Source organism: Oncorhynchus tshawytscha, linkage group LG04 (genome assembly GCF_018296145.1).
Source record: "Oncorhynchus tshawytscha isolate Ot180627B linkage group LG04, Otsh_v2.0, whole genome shotgun sequence".
NCBI classification, from domain to species: Eukaryota; Metazoa; Chordata; class Actinopteri; order Salmoniformes; family Salmonidae; genus Oncorhynchus; species Oncorhynchus tshawytscha.
Genome location: NC_056432.1, coordinates 24,162,059 through 24,174,487, shown reverse-complemented (window position 1 = coordinate 24,174,487; position 12,429 = coordinate 24,162,059). Strand labels below are relative to the sequence as shown.

At 40.9% G+C, this 12,429-nt stretch overlaps 1 protein-coding gene across 1 annotated transcript; it reads right to left on the bottom strand.

The window, feature by feature from the left end:
• Positions 1–2,598: 2,598 nt before the first annotated feature.
• On the bottom strand, positions 2,599–8,574 carry LOC112249675 (glutathione hydrolase 1 proenzyme-like). Its single transcript, XM_042320503.1, is given in 13 exon segments — positions 2,599–3,913; positions 4,027–4,100; positions 4,103–4,139; positions 4,272–4,384; positions 4,534–4,661; positions 4,879–5,066; positions 5,220–5,356; positions 6,430–6,579; positions 6,715–6,875; positions 7,236–7,428; positions 7,785–7,874; positions 7,961–8,091; positions 8,323–8,574. Coding segments are annotated over 13 exon segments (1,722 nt in total). The 5' UTR covers positions 8,496–8,574; the 3' UTR covers positions 2,599–3,766.
• Positions 8,575–12,429: the final 3,855 nt, after the last annotated feature.

The following is a 12,429-nucleotide window of genomic DNA, read 5'->3' as shown; positions in this document are numbered from 1 at the left end:
CCACCTGAAAATGTTTCTGACTACACTACCACTAGATGGCGATCACAGCTATTGGAGAAAAAGTGCATCCTGGCTGGGCCTCCCCACAACCTTTGTGTATTTTAATTTGCATACATAACACCCACATAGTATTTGAATTTCAGCATAGGGTACATACCAGTAGTCAACAATGAGTTTTACCTTATTCAGGAAAGAATCCTTCCGAGGTTGTCATTGCCTCTGAAGGATGTCAATAGAATAGATATCATCAACATATTTTTCAAAGTCCCAGTGGTGGGATCTCATCAGAGGTCAAGACAGAGATGTCTAGCATAGAGCATCTAATCATCTATGCTTAGAGAATGAAGGAAGGCTTAACCGAGCTGTCAGGGAGAGCCAGTTTTACCCACCGCAATATGATGAATGACTGTAATATCAGAGCCGGGCAGAAGATGAATACGTTTTAGAGAGCAAGGTGATTTTTCTTCAGTTGGAGCATGCCAATGAACAATGTAATTTCAACTATTTAAATGAAGTGAAAATATTTCCTAATTTTAATGGGATAGTTCTGAGATGAACTGAAATTAGATCTCTGTGTGTGTGCCATAATGTAACACATTCTGTGGGAAACTGAGCTAAGCAATGACACTGCATATTGTTTTGGTTAGTCTGGTGTAGATTTATGCAACCTCTAAGAGTGGTCATTTTTTAATGTGCCAGTCATGAGCGCCACTACGTTCACATTATCTCTTCATAATGACACTGATCTAAGAAAAGGTCTTGTGAAACAATTTGGATCATTTGAATATCCTTAATTGTCCTTTGGTTTGTATACAGAAGAAGCTTAGTCTAATAGCATTTAAAACATTACCTAACGTTGGTTTGCAAACACAGAAGTCTTATTACTGAAAGGAAGCAGTGACATGCTGAAACAGCCCTGAGCCTTCAAATATTTCATTCTGGCTCTTTAATAATTTCAGAGGTACAAACTAGAACCAACTTAGGTAAAAGGCAATTGAATAACGTTTGAGTGGGTTCGTTTTTGAGAAATTCCTCATGTCCCTCTCGCAAGGAAAAATGCATTGTCATCATTACTTGAACTTTTTTGGTTGATTTCAACAGTTTACATTAGACAGGAAAAATGTTTTTCTGTTCAATTGCACAATCACTCTTACCATTAACATGCAGGGTTAGTCCAGGTGTTGAAAGTTCGACAATTTAAGTTGTGTGTTTCTGAATGTTTGCACAGGAAGCACTCTGTAAGGCCCCAGGCGTGTTTAGCTACCTCACTCTATAAACACACAGATGGTGGGCCTCGTGGAACAGAAACGGGACAGAGCCTGTGTAAATACACACACGCTGCATAATTCACTCTGCTCTTGTGTGTGTGCGTGTTTATATCTCTGGAGATGGAGGGAGCTGCAGCCGTGGGATGGCTGGTCTTTTCATCAGACAACTCTAGATGGGCTATGTGATCATTGACGCTAGATGTTCTCTGCACCAGTGGCCTCCCCTGTATGTGAGCACTGAGCCTCAACGTTGACACTAGACTCTGTTCAGGCCTGTGCTGTCATAGGGATCACAGTAGTCGGGGCATGGGATATGTTCCATTAGCACAGTTAAGATGAGCTGTGTCAAAGGATTGAAAAACACTTGCTTTACTATTTATGTATATAATGTACAGCTTCATTAGCCATCCTTCCCCATCTGCCCACAGGCTGAATGCTGTCTGAATGAATATGAATCATTTCACTCTCACAAGGAAGAAGAGAGTAGAGTATACACAGATAGTGTCTCAGGCCACATTCATTTAACCTGTCTCCTCCCCTTCATCTACACTGATTTTGAAGTGAATTTAACAAGTGACATCAATAAAGGATCATAGCTTTCACTTGGATTCATCTGGTCAGTCTATGTCGTGGAAAGAGCAGGTGTTCCTAATGTTTTGTAATTTTAGTGTATATCATTCTCATGGAGATTTTCACATCTATGTTGTTAAATGTTTGACTCTTTATTCAACTGCCAAGTCACCAACTCTGCCACCTATAGTCCTACTGGTGAGGTCTATTAGCATGCTTGTCTTTTCAGTTATTGAGAACCTCATAAAAGAGAAGAGCGGTTTGATAGAGAGGAAGTATTTAGGGTGAATCCTATGTGTGATTTATTGTCTATTTAGCTTCTTATACTTCACTGGTCTATAGAAGCACAGGCAGTTCAATGGCTTCAGTGATTAATCCAATTGGAGGTTTTTGTAAAAGCCACAGCTGGTGCCAAATGCCACATCTTGCCAAGATTTGTCAGAAGGAAACTGCTGGGTATTTTGTTCTTCAAACTGTTAAAGGAAGTTGAGGCAAATGTTTTTGTATGAAATGGTACTTCAGTCAGTTGGTTAGACATAATGTAGCTGTTAACATATTGTGTACTGTAAAACATTCTGCTATAACCTTGCTTCAATAATTTGATTTCATACTACAGTAACATTTGTTCAGCAGTTTACAGTTATCAAAGCAGAGAAGGATGTCGTTCAGAATATGGGGAACAGGCAGAGTAATGTGAAATATGTATTTGTTTAAAATGTTTAATAACAAGCATGGCAACAAGCATAGCAACAAGCATGGCAACAAGCATAGCAACAAGCATGGCATGAGAACAATGCAAGTTTAAAAAAATATATCTGCACATGTATTTTTTTAAATACACTAAATTCACTTACTCGATATTAAACATTAAAAATGTGTCTTTCTTAACAATCCTCATCACAAAAAAAATATAAAAATACCATTTGAATAGGTCAATGGCAGCCATATTTGAGCCCTTATTAACAGCAGGCTCCCATGGGCAATGGGCAGAGTTGAGATGAAATCAGTAAAACAGAAATCACTGTTTTAGAGTTACAGATCAGAATTCTCATGAAAATAAAAATGTAGCTACCTGTGACCAACATCTTCATAAGGCAGATGGTAGACCTGTAGCCTGGTTGACAGATCTGTTTGTGCTTTAGCCAACCCATAAAGCACCAAGAGATATGTCAACCTGACCTGTTAAGACCTGAGGTGGAAGTCGAGGAGTTTTCAGTGACCAACTGTGGTATTTTACATGGTTAAAACATACAGACCATTTTTCCTTGATGGAGAGACAAAACAGTAATTTCTCTATATTTGATTTGTTCAATGGACAGAGACAAACTACTTTGACAACCTTTCATATTGGTGTTCACATTATCCCCTAAAACATGACCTTTCTTAAATCTCAGATAAATGGCTATTTTTCTGTCAAACAGAATGATTGCTCATCATCACAGAGTAATTTGACTAATATGTTGGCTAATATTTCATAAGCAAACTATTTCAGAATGTACATCAGGTGATCCATGGTGTCCATTTCAGTTCTGGCCCATTGGTATTTACAACCAGCAGGAAACGACAGTTACAGTCCAGCGTTCTGCTACCCCACTGCATTGCACAAATAAACTTCTTTCTTTAGGATAATTGACAATGATCTCTTGATACAGCAAGGATTTTAAAAATGCCACTCTCAGAGTTGCAATCGCACTTCTTTTTCAAAACACAAAAATAAATAATGCTGAAATAAAAGCAAATAAAAGTTGCCGATTATTTGGTGTGAAGAGAGGAGGTATTGATGTGGAGTAAAGTCATTTTCCATGTCTTGAAAATAATTTAGGCTGAAGAAAAAGTGGCTGTGCCTCCTTGAGGAGCCATTGTTTCATTGCAGATACATGGCCTCTCTATGGCCCTGTCTCTTAATGGCCCTGTTTCTTTATGGAGACTCAGTAGCCCGCTGGATAACCCCCTTTTCTGGGATCGGACTCAGCACAGAGCCGCTCCCCCTGTCGCACCACCGCCTGAACTACTGATCCAGGAGTCATCAGCAGCTCTGTTACATGGTTCTTCTGTGCCAGACCATCTAATACGCTCTATTACACACACACACACACAGATTACATTTCAGTTACCCAAAAGCTTTTCAAATGAATTTGTACTTTTTCATCAAACAATATTCTATGCAATATTGTTCAAAATTACCCACCTTTTCAAAGCCATGCTCCACTACTGTCATATTTGGGTTGAGTTGATTGTGAATTCGAGGTTGTGTCACAGCTTTTTGAGGTCGTAGTCAAAGAACAAGGAATTCAGAATCACCTATGTAAATGAGAAAAGGAAGCTACTTGTACTCTGATTCATCACAATATCACAATGTAAGGATAGATGGCTGTCATGTGTAGGCTTTATCTGTTTTAGATGATCAATTTATTTGTATGGCTCAAGACTTACTAGGGCAGTCGCTGTGGTGATCTTTGTTCCACCAGAGGCTCCCACCACCATTTTAACTCTATTGTCTTTGTCCAAGATAATAGTTGGGCACATAGAAGATAGAGGCCTTTTACCTAAAACAGAGAGACAGCTAAATATTCAGACAAAGTTATTCTCAGAAAACAAACCAGCCAAGGCTCAAATTGGGGCCATGTGTAAATTGAGAACTTTCAGTAGCTTACCGGCAATAAGGATATAGATTTTAGTTCCTATACTATCTCACCAGGCTGGATGAAGTTGTTAGGAGATGGAGGGATTCCAAAGCCATTGGTGATGTGTGGAGAGCTGAAGTCATCCATCTCATCATTGAAAATGATGCCAGTTGATCGGGACATGACTTTGGAGCCAAAACTGAAGATGGGAAATGATAGGAGTTACATATCATATGAATGTTATTTAATGGTTAAATGAAAACAGAGAATCCTCAGTAAGACCATCGGCAAGCAAAGCGTGTTTAGAGTGTATGCTATATTAATTATCTGTCTCTGGATATCTATAATCTACCCTGTAGCATTATGTATTCATTAGTCCTATTGTCTCAAGAGGTCTTGCCTTGTAGGACTCTTACTATAGATTGATTGTGCTGGTGGCAGCCACAGCACTTCCATCCTCTGCTATGACGGACAGGTGTGCTGTTCCGTGATTGTCAGGGACAAAATAATCTGGCTCATAGTAGCTGTCGGGATGAGTGGTGTCATCTGTGATCTTACTCCTGATCCCATCAGCAAAGTAGTCTGAGGTCATGTTGTGAATGAGCTGGAGAGAATATTAAATCATCAGTAAAAAAAAGGGAATTCAGTTGGTGAACAGCCTATTCTTTAAACAACTACAAACCATCTTTATTTCAAAGTCAAATATATATTTTTGAGTGAAACTGTGTACTTGAAAAATGGGAATCAGGGTTCTCACATCAGTGATATTGAGATAGCGTGGGTCCCCTAGTCTGCTCCTCTTGGCATAAGCAAATCGGAATGCTTCCACGATGCGGTGATATGTCAAAGTCTTTTTCTCGGCCGTAGAGACACTCGTGCCAGTAAAATTATACCCTGAAGAAAAAAACACAAAAAATATTGATGTAATATTTCAGCCTAAAAAATAACTAGTTGTTAATTTATCAGAGATACAGTAGATTTAATGTACAGTACCAGCCAAAAGTTTGGACACACCTACTCATTCCAAGGTTTTTCTTTATTTTTACTATTTTCTACATTGTAGAATAATAGTGAAGACATCAAAACTATGAAATCATTCATATGGCATAATGTAGTAGCCAAAAAAGTGTTAAGCAAATCAAAATATATTTTATATTTGAAATCCTTCAAAGTAGCCACCCTTTGCCTTGATGACAGCTTTGCACACTCTTGGCATTCTCTCAACCAGCTTCACGAGGTAGTCACCTGGAATGCATTTCAATTAACAGGTGTGCCTTGTTAAAAGTTCATGTGTGGAATTTCATGCTTCTTAACGTATTTGAACCAAGTGTTGTGAGTGAGTGTTGTGACAAGGTAGTGTTGGTATACAGAAGATAGCTGTATTTGGGAAAAGACCAAGTCCATTTTATGTCAAGAACAGCTCAAATAAGCAAAGGGAAATTATAGTCCATCATTACTTTAAGACATGAAGGTCAGTCAATACGGAAAATGTCAAGAACTTAGTTTTTGCTTTTCTCACTAACAGCAAATTATTGCATCTTTTTATTATATTTAGCTACCTGTTTTTTTGTCATGAATAAGTCATAATTTATTCCCCATTTGGACAAGTCTACTAGGCTACTGTTGCCTTCTTGCAATGCAATAATTCAACCACTGCAAACTGTGCCTTCGTATGGTCTAAAGTTTGCGGGAGGATAAGCACATTCTCAGTCAATTTCAGTTTTTAATAACGTCCACTTTTGAGTGAAAACTGGTGCACGCATGTTTTGGGACATATTTTGTGCATATGCAATGTTTATAAATGAGGCCCCTGGTGAATTAACTGTGGCTGAATTAGTGTAGAGGGTTGGTGGTGGTTACGGAGGGGGAGTAAACAGTGTCCAAGCAGAGTACAGGGGAAGGAAACCTGAAATCCTCTGGTCTGCATGGCTGAGTTCAGACTCAGAGTTAGCTAGGCTGCTGCTCACCGTCCACTATGTTGAGTATGAGTGCCAGGACTGGGCCGCTGGAGGGGGCGTCTGGGACGTGCATGGTGTACTCTCCCACGGTCAGCTTCAGTGGGTTCTCATTCAACACAGGCCGGTACTCCAGCAGGTCCTCCAGGGTTATAATCCCTCCTGAGAAGAGGAAATAACTGCTCAAGAAGCACATCGACACACTGCCGATAAGATCTGTCTCGCTTGATCATCCTCATAGTGTACAACAAGAATGATAAGATGTAATAGGATTTTATAATGCACAAATATAAAGACCTGCTGCCTGGATGTCATCCACAATTGTCTGTGCCATTGTCCCATTGTAAAAAACATTCGGTCCCTCCTCTGCTATCCTCTCATAGGTGTCTGCTAATTTGGGAAATTTAACGATGTCATTTTCCTTCAGGATGTTTTTCTGGGAGTCACAGAACACTTCACTGGAGTACAAAATCAAGAACAGAGAACTTATTAGCAGGAGTTATTCAAGCAAACCCATAGAATAAAAGGACCAGAATTCCCATGGCTTTGTCATCATAGGTTTTACAGTGGCCAATCAAATAAATCATCAGTGGTCATAATAAATCACAGAGGAAGCCATGAATGACATCAAAATAATCACATTTTATTGGTTGAAATATGGGGTACTCTGTGATAAAATCAACTAATCCTATTACAGCACTTCATAGAGCATTACATTCACGCTGATATAAAAAGGTACATTTGTAGAAGTGGTTGTAGTAGTAATATAGAATTTACAGATAAAATCAACAACATTTCAGTGTTTGTCCTGTCCTCACCACATATTGGCATCTCCTTGAATAGCGTCCTTGTTCTTGAAGATGGCTTTGGCCAGGGCTTTGCCTATAGGGAAACCGATGCGTGCCAAAGCAATGCTTGGCTCAAACAGATCCTTCCATGGCAGCCTGCCATGTCTCCTGTGTGCCATTTCGTAACCACGGATCTCCCCAGGAATGGCAATAGACAATCCACCTGTTATGCAGAGACAACTTTACCACCATTTGCACAAAGTTGAAACCCTGCTCACAAAGGATTTGAAAAACATATCAGTATATTTCCTCATTTTGACAGGTGAAACAGTTGCCCCCTTGTTGTACCCATGCATATGATGCAGACAGTTAGACATAATGTTCCTTAGAATGATGGAAAACCAGGGAAGAGGATGCCAGAAGGTTCATAATATTTTCGCAGTGTCATCTTCTCTCTATCCCCATCTCACTGTGATACACTCCAGCTACCGTATAACTGTTCAGCTGTTATCTTGAACCACAGAACCTGCCTAACCTATCCTGTACCTGACGTACATTCCAGAACAGTAGAACTGGTACCTTTCCGAGAAAGCTGGGTGTTATTGCCAAACATGTCTTCTGTCGCGTTCATGGGTGCTGTCTCCCTCGCGTCAATGGTTTCAACCTTCCCTGTCGAGCAGGGATAGAAAATGCAGACATGGATGTGTTTATTAGCATTCTGTCATTTGTGGAGGCTTGAGGACACACTGACTCACCTGTGGAAGCGTTATAGATCGTGAAGAAGAGCCCCCCTCCAATGCCCATGCTGTGAGCGTTCAGGAGGCCAACACACAGAAGGGCAGCGATAGATGCATCCACCGCTGAGCCATTCCTCTTCAGAATGTCCCTAGGCACACACACACACACACACACACACACACACACACACACACACACACACACACACACACACACACACACACACACACACACACACACACACACACACACACACACACACACACACACACACACACACGTAATTCTCCTTGTAGAGCTTAATCATGTCCTGTCATTTGATTGCCTCCATGAATCATTGTATCAAAGGGAATTAGTTGTCTAGTGTAACGTTACTTACCTCCCCACCTCAGAGCACGTTCCAGCATCTGCAGCCACGGCAGCTTTGGAGTAGAAATGGTCTGAGGGGGAGATGGGGCTCTTGTTTCCCATCCCCATGAACACCCCCACGAACACTCCCACTGCAGCCACCAACAAAACTACCAGCCCAGCCACCAGGGATTTTCTGACCATTTTCCTGCCCAGGGGAACCAACACACCAACACATCTTACAGTTAGACAGGAACCTTACAAGTATATTTATTCTTGATTGATTGAATTTATTAGATCATTAAAAGTAGTAAGCTGCGGGTAGGTGATCTAGCAGTTTAGCCACTAGATGCACATGTCTCCGGTGCACATGTACTGCTGCAGCATGGGTTCCAATGCAGCTAACTGCTATTTCAGCACTCTATATTTCACCATAATCTCTCTATCAAATAAACAAACAAAGACTTAAAAAGAAAAATAGATACAAAACAATATATATAGAGTACCTTTCAAAAGTTTGGACACACCTACGCATTCAAGGGTTTTTCTTTATTTTTTTACTATTTTCCACATTGTAAACTATGAAATAACACATATGGAATCATGTAGTAACCAAAAAAGTGTTAAACAAATCAAAATATAAATAGATTATTCAAAGTAGCCACCCTTTACCTTGATGACAGCTTTGCACACTCTTGGCATTCTCTCAACCAGCTTCATGAGGAAGTCACCTGGAATGCATTACAATTAACAGGTGTGCCTAAAAGTAAATTTGTGGAATTTCTTTCCTTCTTCTTGTGTTTCAGCTAATTAGTTGTGTTGTGACAAGGTATAAGGAGACTATGTGAATCAGGCCGTCATGGTCGAATTGCTGCAAAGAAACCACTAAAGGACACCAATAAGAAGAAGAGACTTGCTTGGGACAAGAAACATGAGTAATAGACAGTAGACCAATGGAAATCTGTCCTTTGGTCTGATGAGTCCAAATTTGAGATTTTGTATTCCAACCGCTGTGTCTTTGTGAGACACAGAGTAGGTGAACGGATGATCTCCACATGTGTGGTTCCCATGGTGAAGCACGGAGGAGGAGGTGTGATGGTGTGGGGGTGCGTTGCTGGTAACACTGTCAGTGATTTATTTAGAAATCAAGGAACACTTACCAGCATGGCTACCACAGCTTTCTGCAGCAATACGCCATGCCATCTAGTTTGTGCTTAGTTGGAGTATCATTTGTTTTTCAACAGGACAATGACCCACAACACACCTCCAGGCTGTGTAAGGGCTATTTGACCAAGAAGGAGAGTGATGGTGCTACATCAGATGACCTGGCCTCCACAATCACACGACCTCAACCCAATTGAGATGGTTTGGGATGAGTTGGACTGCAGAGTGAAGGATAAGCAGCCAACAAGTGCTCAACATATGTGGGATCTCCTTCAAGACTGTTGGAAAAGCATTCCAGGTGAAGCTGGTTGAGAGAATGCCAATCATTTGCAAAGCTGTCAAGGCAAAGGTTGGCTACTTTGAAAAATCTCAAATAGAAAATATATTTTGATTTGTTTAACAGTTGTTTTGGTTACTGCATGAGTCCATTTGTGTTTTTTCATAGTTTTTATCTCTTCACATGAGTAGGTGTGTCAAAACTTATGACTGGCACTGTGTATATAAATAAAATTAAGTCTTTGTATGCACCGGAGGCAGCAGCCTAGACCGCTAGACCACCCTATGCCACATATCTATAGTGGGGAGAACAAGTATTTGATAACCTGCAAAATCGGCAGTGTTTCCTACTTACAACGCATGTAGAGGTCTGTCATTTTTTATCATAGGTACACTTCAACTGTGAGAGATGGAATCTAAAACAAAAATCCAGAAAATCACATTGTATGATTTTTAAGTAATTATTTTGCATTTTATTGCATGACATAAGTATTTGATACATCAGAAAAGCAGAACTTAATATTTGGTACAGAAACCTTTGTTTGCAATTACAGAGATCATGCGTTTCCTGTAGTTCTTGACCAGGTTTAAACACACTGCAGCAGGGATTTTGGCCCACTCCTCCATACAGACCTTCTCCAGATCCTTCAGGTTTTGGGGCTGTCGCTGGGCAATACGGACTTTCAGCTCCCTCCAAAGATTTTCTATTGGGTTCAGGTCTGGAGACTGGCTAGGCCACTCCAGGACCTTGAGATGCTTCTTACGGAGCCACTCCTTAGTTGCCCTGGCTGTGTGTTTCGGGTCGTTGTCATGCTGGAAGACCCAGCCACGACCCATCTTCAATGCTCTTACTGAGGGAAGGAGGTTGTTGGCCAAGATCTTGCGATACATGGCCCCATCCATCCTCCCTCAATATGGTACAGTCGTCCTGTCCCCTTTGCAGAAAAGCATCCCCAAAGAATGATGTTTCCACCTCCATGCTTCACGGTTGGGATAGTGTTCTTGGGGTTGTACTCATCCTTCTTCTTCCTCCAAACACGGCGAGTGGAGTTTAGACCAAAAAGCTCTATTTTGTCTCATCAGACCACATGACCTTCTCCCATTCCTCCTCTGGATCCTCCAGATGGTCATTGGCAAACTTCAGATGGGCCTGGACATGCGCTGACTTGAGTAGGGGACCTTGCGTGCCCTGCAGGATTTTAATCCATGACGGCGTAGTGTGTTACTAATGGTTTTCTTTGAGAATGTGGTCGCAGCTCTCTTCAGGTCATTGAACAGGTCCTGCCGTGTAGTTCTGGGCTGGTCCCTCACCTTCCTCATGATCATTGATGCCCCATGAGGTGAGATCTTGCATGGAGCCCCAGACCGAGGGTGATTGACCGTCATCTTGAACTTCTGCCATTTTCGAATAATTGCACCAACAGTTGTTGCCTTCTGACCAAGCTGCTTGCCTACTGTCCTGTAGCCCATCCCAGCCTTGTGCAGGTCTACAATTTTATCCCTGATGTCCTTACACAGCTCTCTGGACTTGGCCATTCTGGAGAGGTTGGAGTCTGTTTGATTGAGTGTGTGGACAGGTGTCTTTTATACAGGTAACGAGTTCAAACAGGTGCAGTTAATACAGGTAATGAGTGGAGAACAGGAGGGCTTCTTAAAGAAAAACTAACAGGTCTGTGAGAGCCGGAATTCTTACTGGTTGGTAGGTGATCAAATACTTATGTCAAGCAATAAAATGCAAATGAATTACTTAATAATCATACAATGTGATTTTCTGGATGTTTGTTTTAGATTCCGTCTCTCAAAAAGTGAAGTGTACCTATGATAAAAATGACAGACCTCTACATGCTTTGTAAGTAGGAAAACCTGCAAAATCGGCAGTGTATCAAATACTTGTTCTCCCCACTGTATATAGATGTACACTACCGTTCAGAGGTTTGGGGTCAATTTAAAATGTCCTTGTTTTTGAAAGAAAATATATTTTTTTGTTCATTAAAATAACATCAAATTGATCAGAAATACAGTGTAGACATTGTTAATGTTGTAAATGACTATTGTAGCTGGAAACGGCAGATTTTTAATGTAATATCTACGTAGGCGTACAGAGGCCCATTATTAGCAACCATCACTCCTGTATTCCAATGGCAAGTTGTGTTTGCTAATCCAAGTTTAGCATTTTAAAAGGCTAATCGATCATTAGAAAACCCTCTTTCAATTATGTTAGCACAGCTGAAAACGTTTTTTTTCTGATTAAAGAAGCAATAAAACTGGCCTTCATTAGACTAGTTGAGTATCTGGAGCATCAGCATTTGTGGGTCGAGTACAGGATCAAAATGACCAGAAACAAAGAACTTTCTTCTGAATCTTATCAGTCTATTCTAGTTCTGAGAAATGAAGGCTATTCCATGCGAGAAATTGCCAAGAAACTGAAGATCTCATACAAAGCTGTGTACTACTCCCTTCACAGAAAAGCACTAACTGGCTCTAACCAGAATAGAAAGAGGAGTGGGAGGCCCAGGTGCACAACTGAGCAAGAGGAGAAGTACATTAGAGTGTCTAGTTTGAGAAACAGATTCCTCACAAGTCCTCAACTGGCAGCTTCATTAAATAGTACCCGCAAAACACCAGTCTCAACGTCAACAGTGAAGAGGCGCCTCTGGGATGCTGGCCTTCTAGGCAGAGTTCCTCTGTCCAGTGTCCG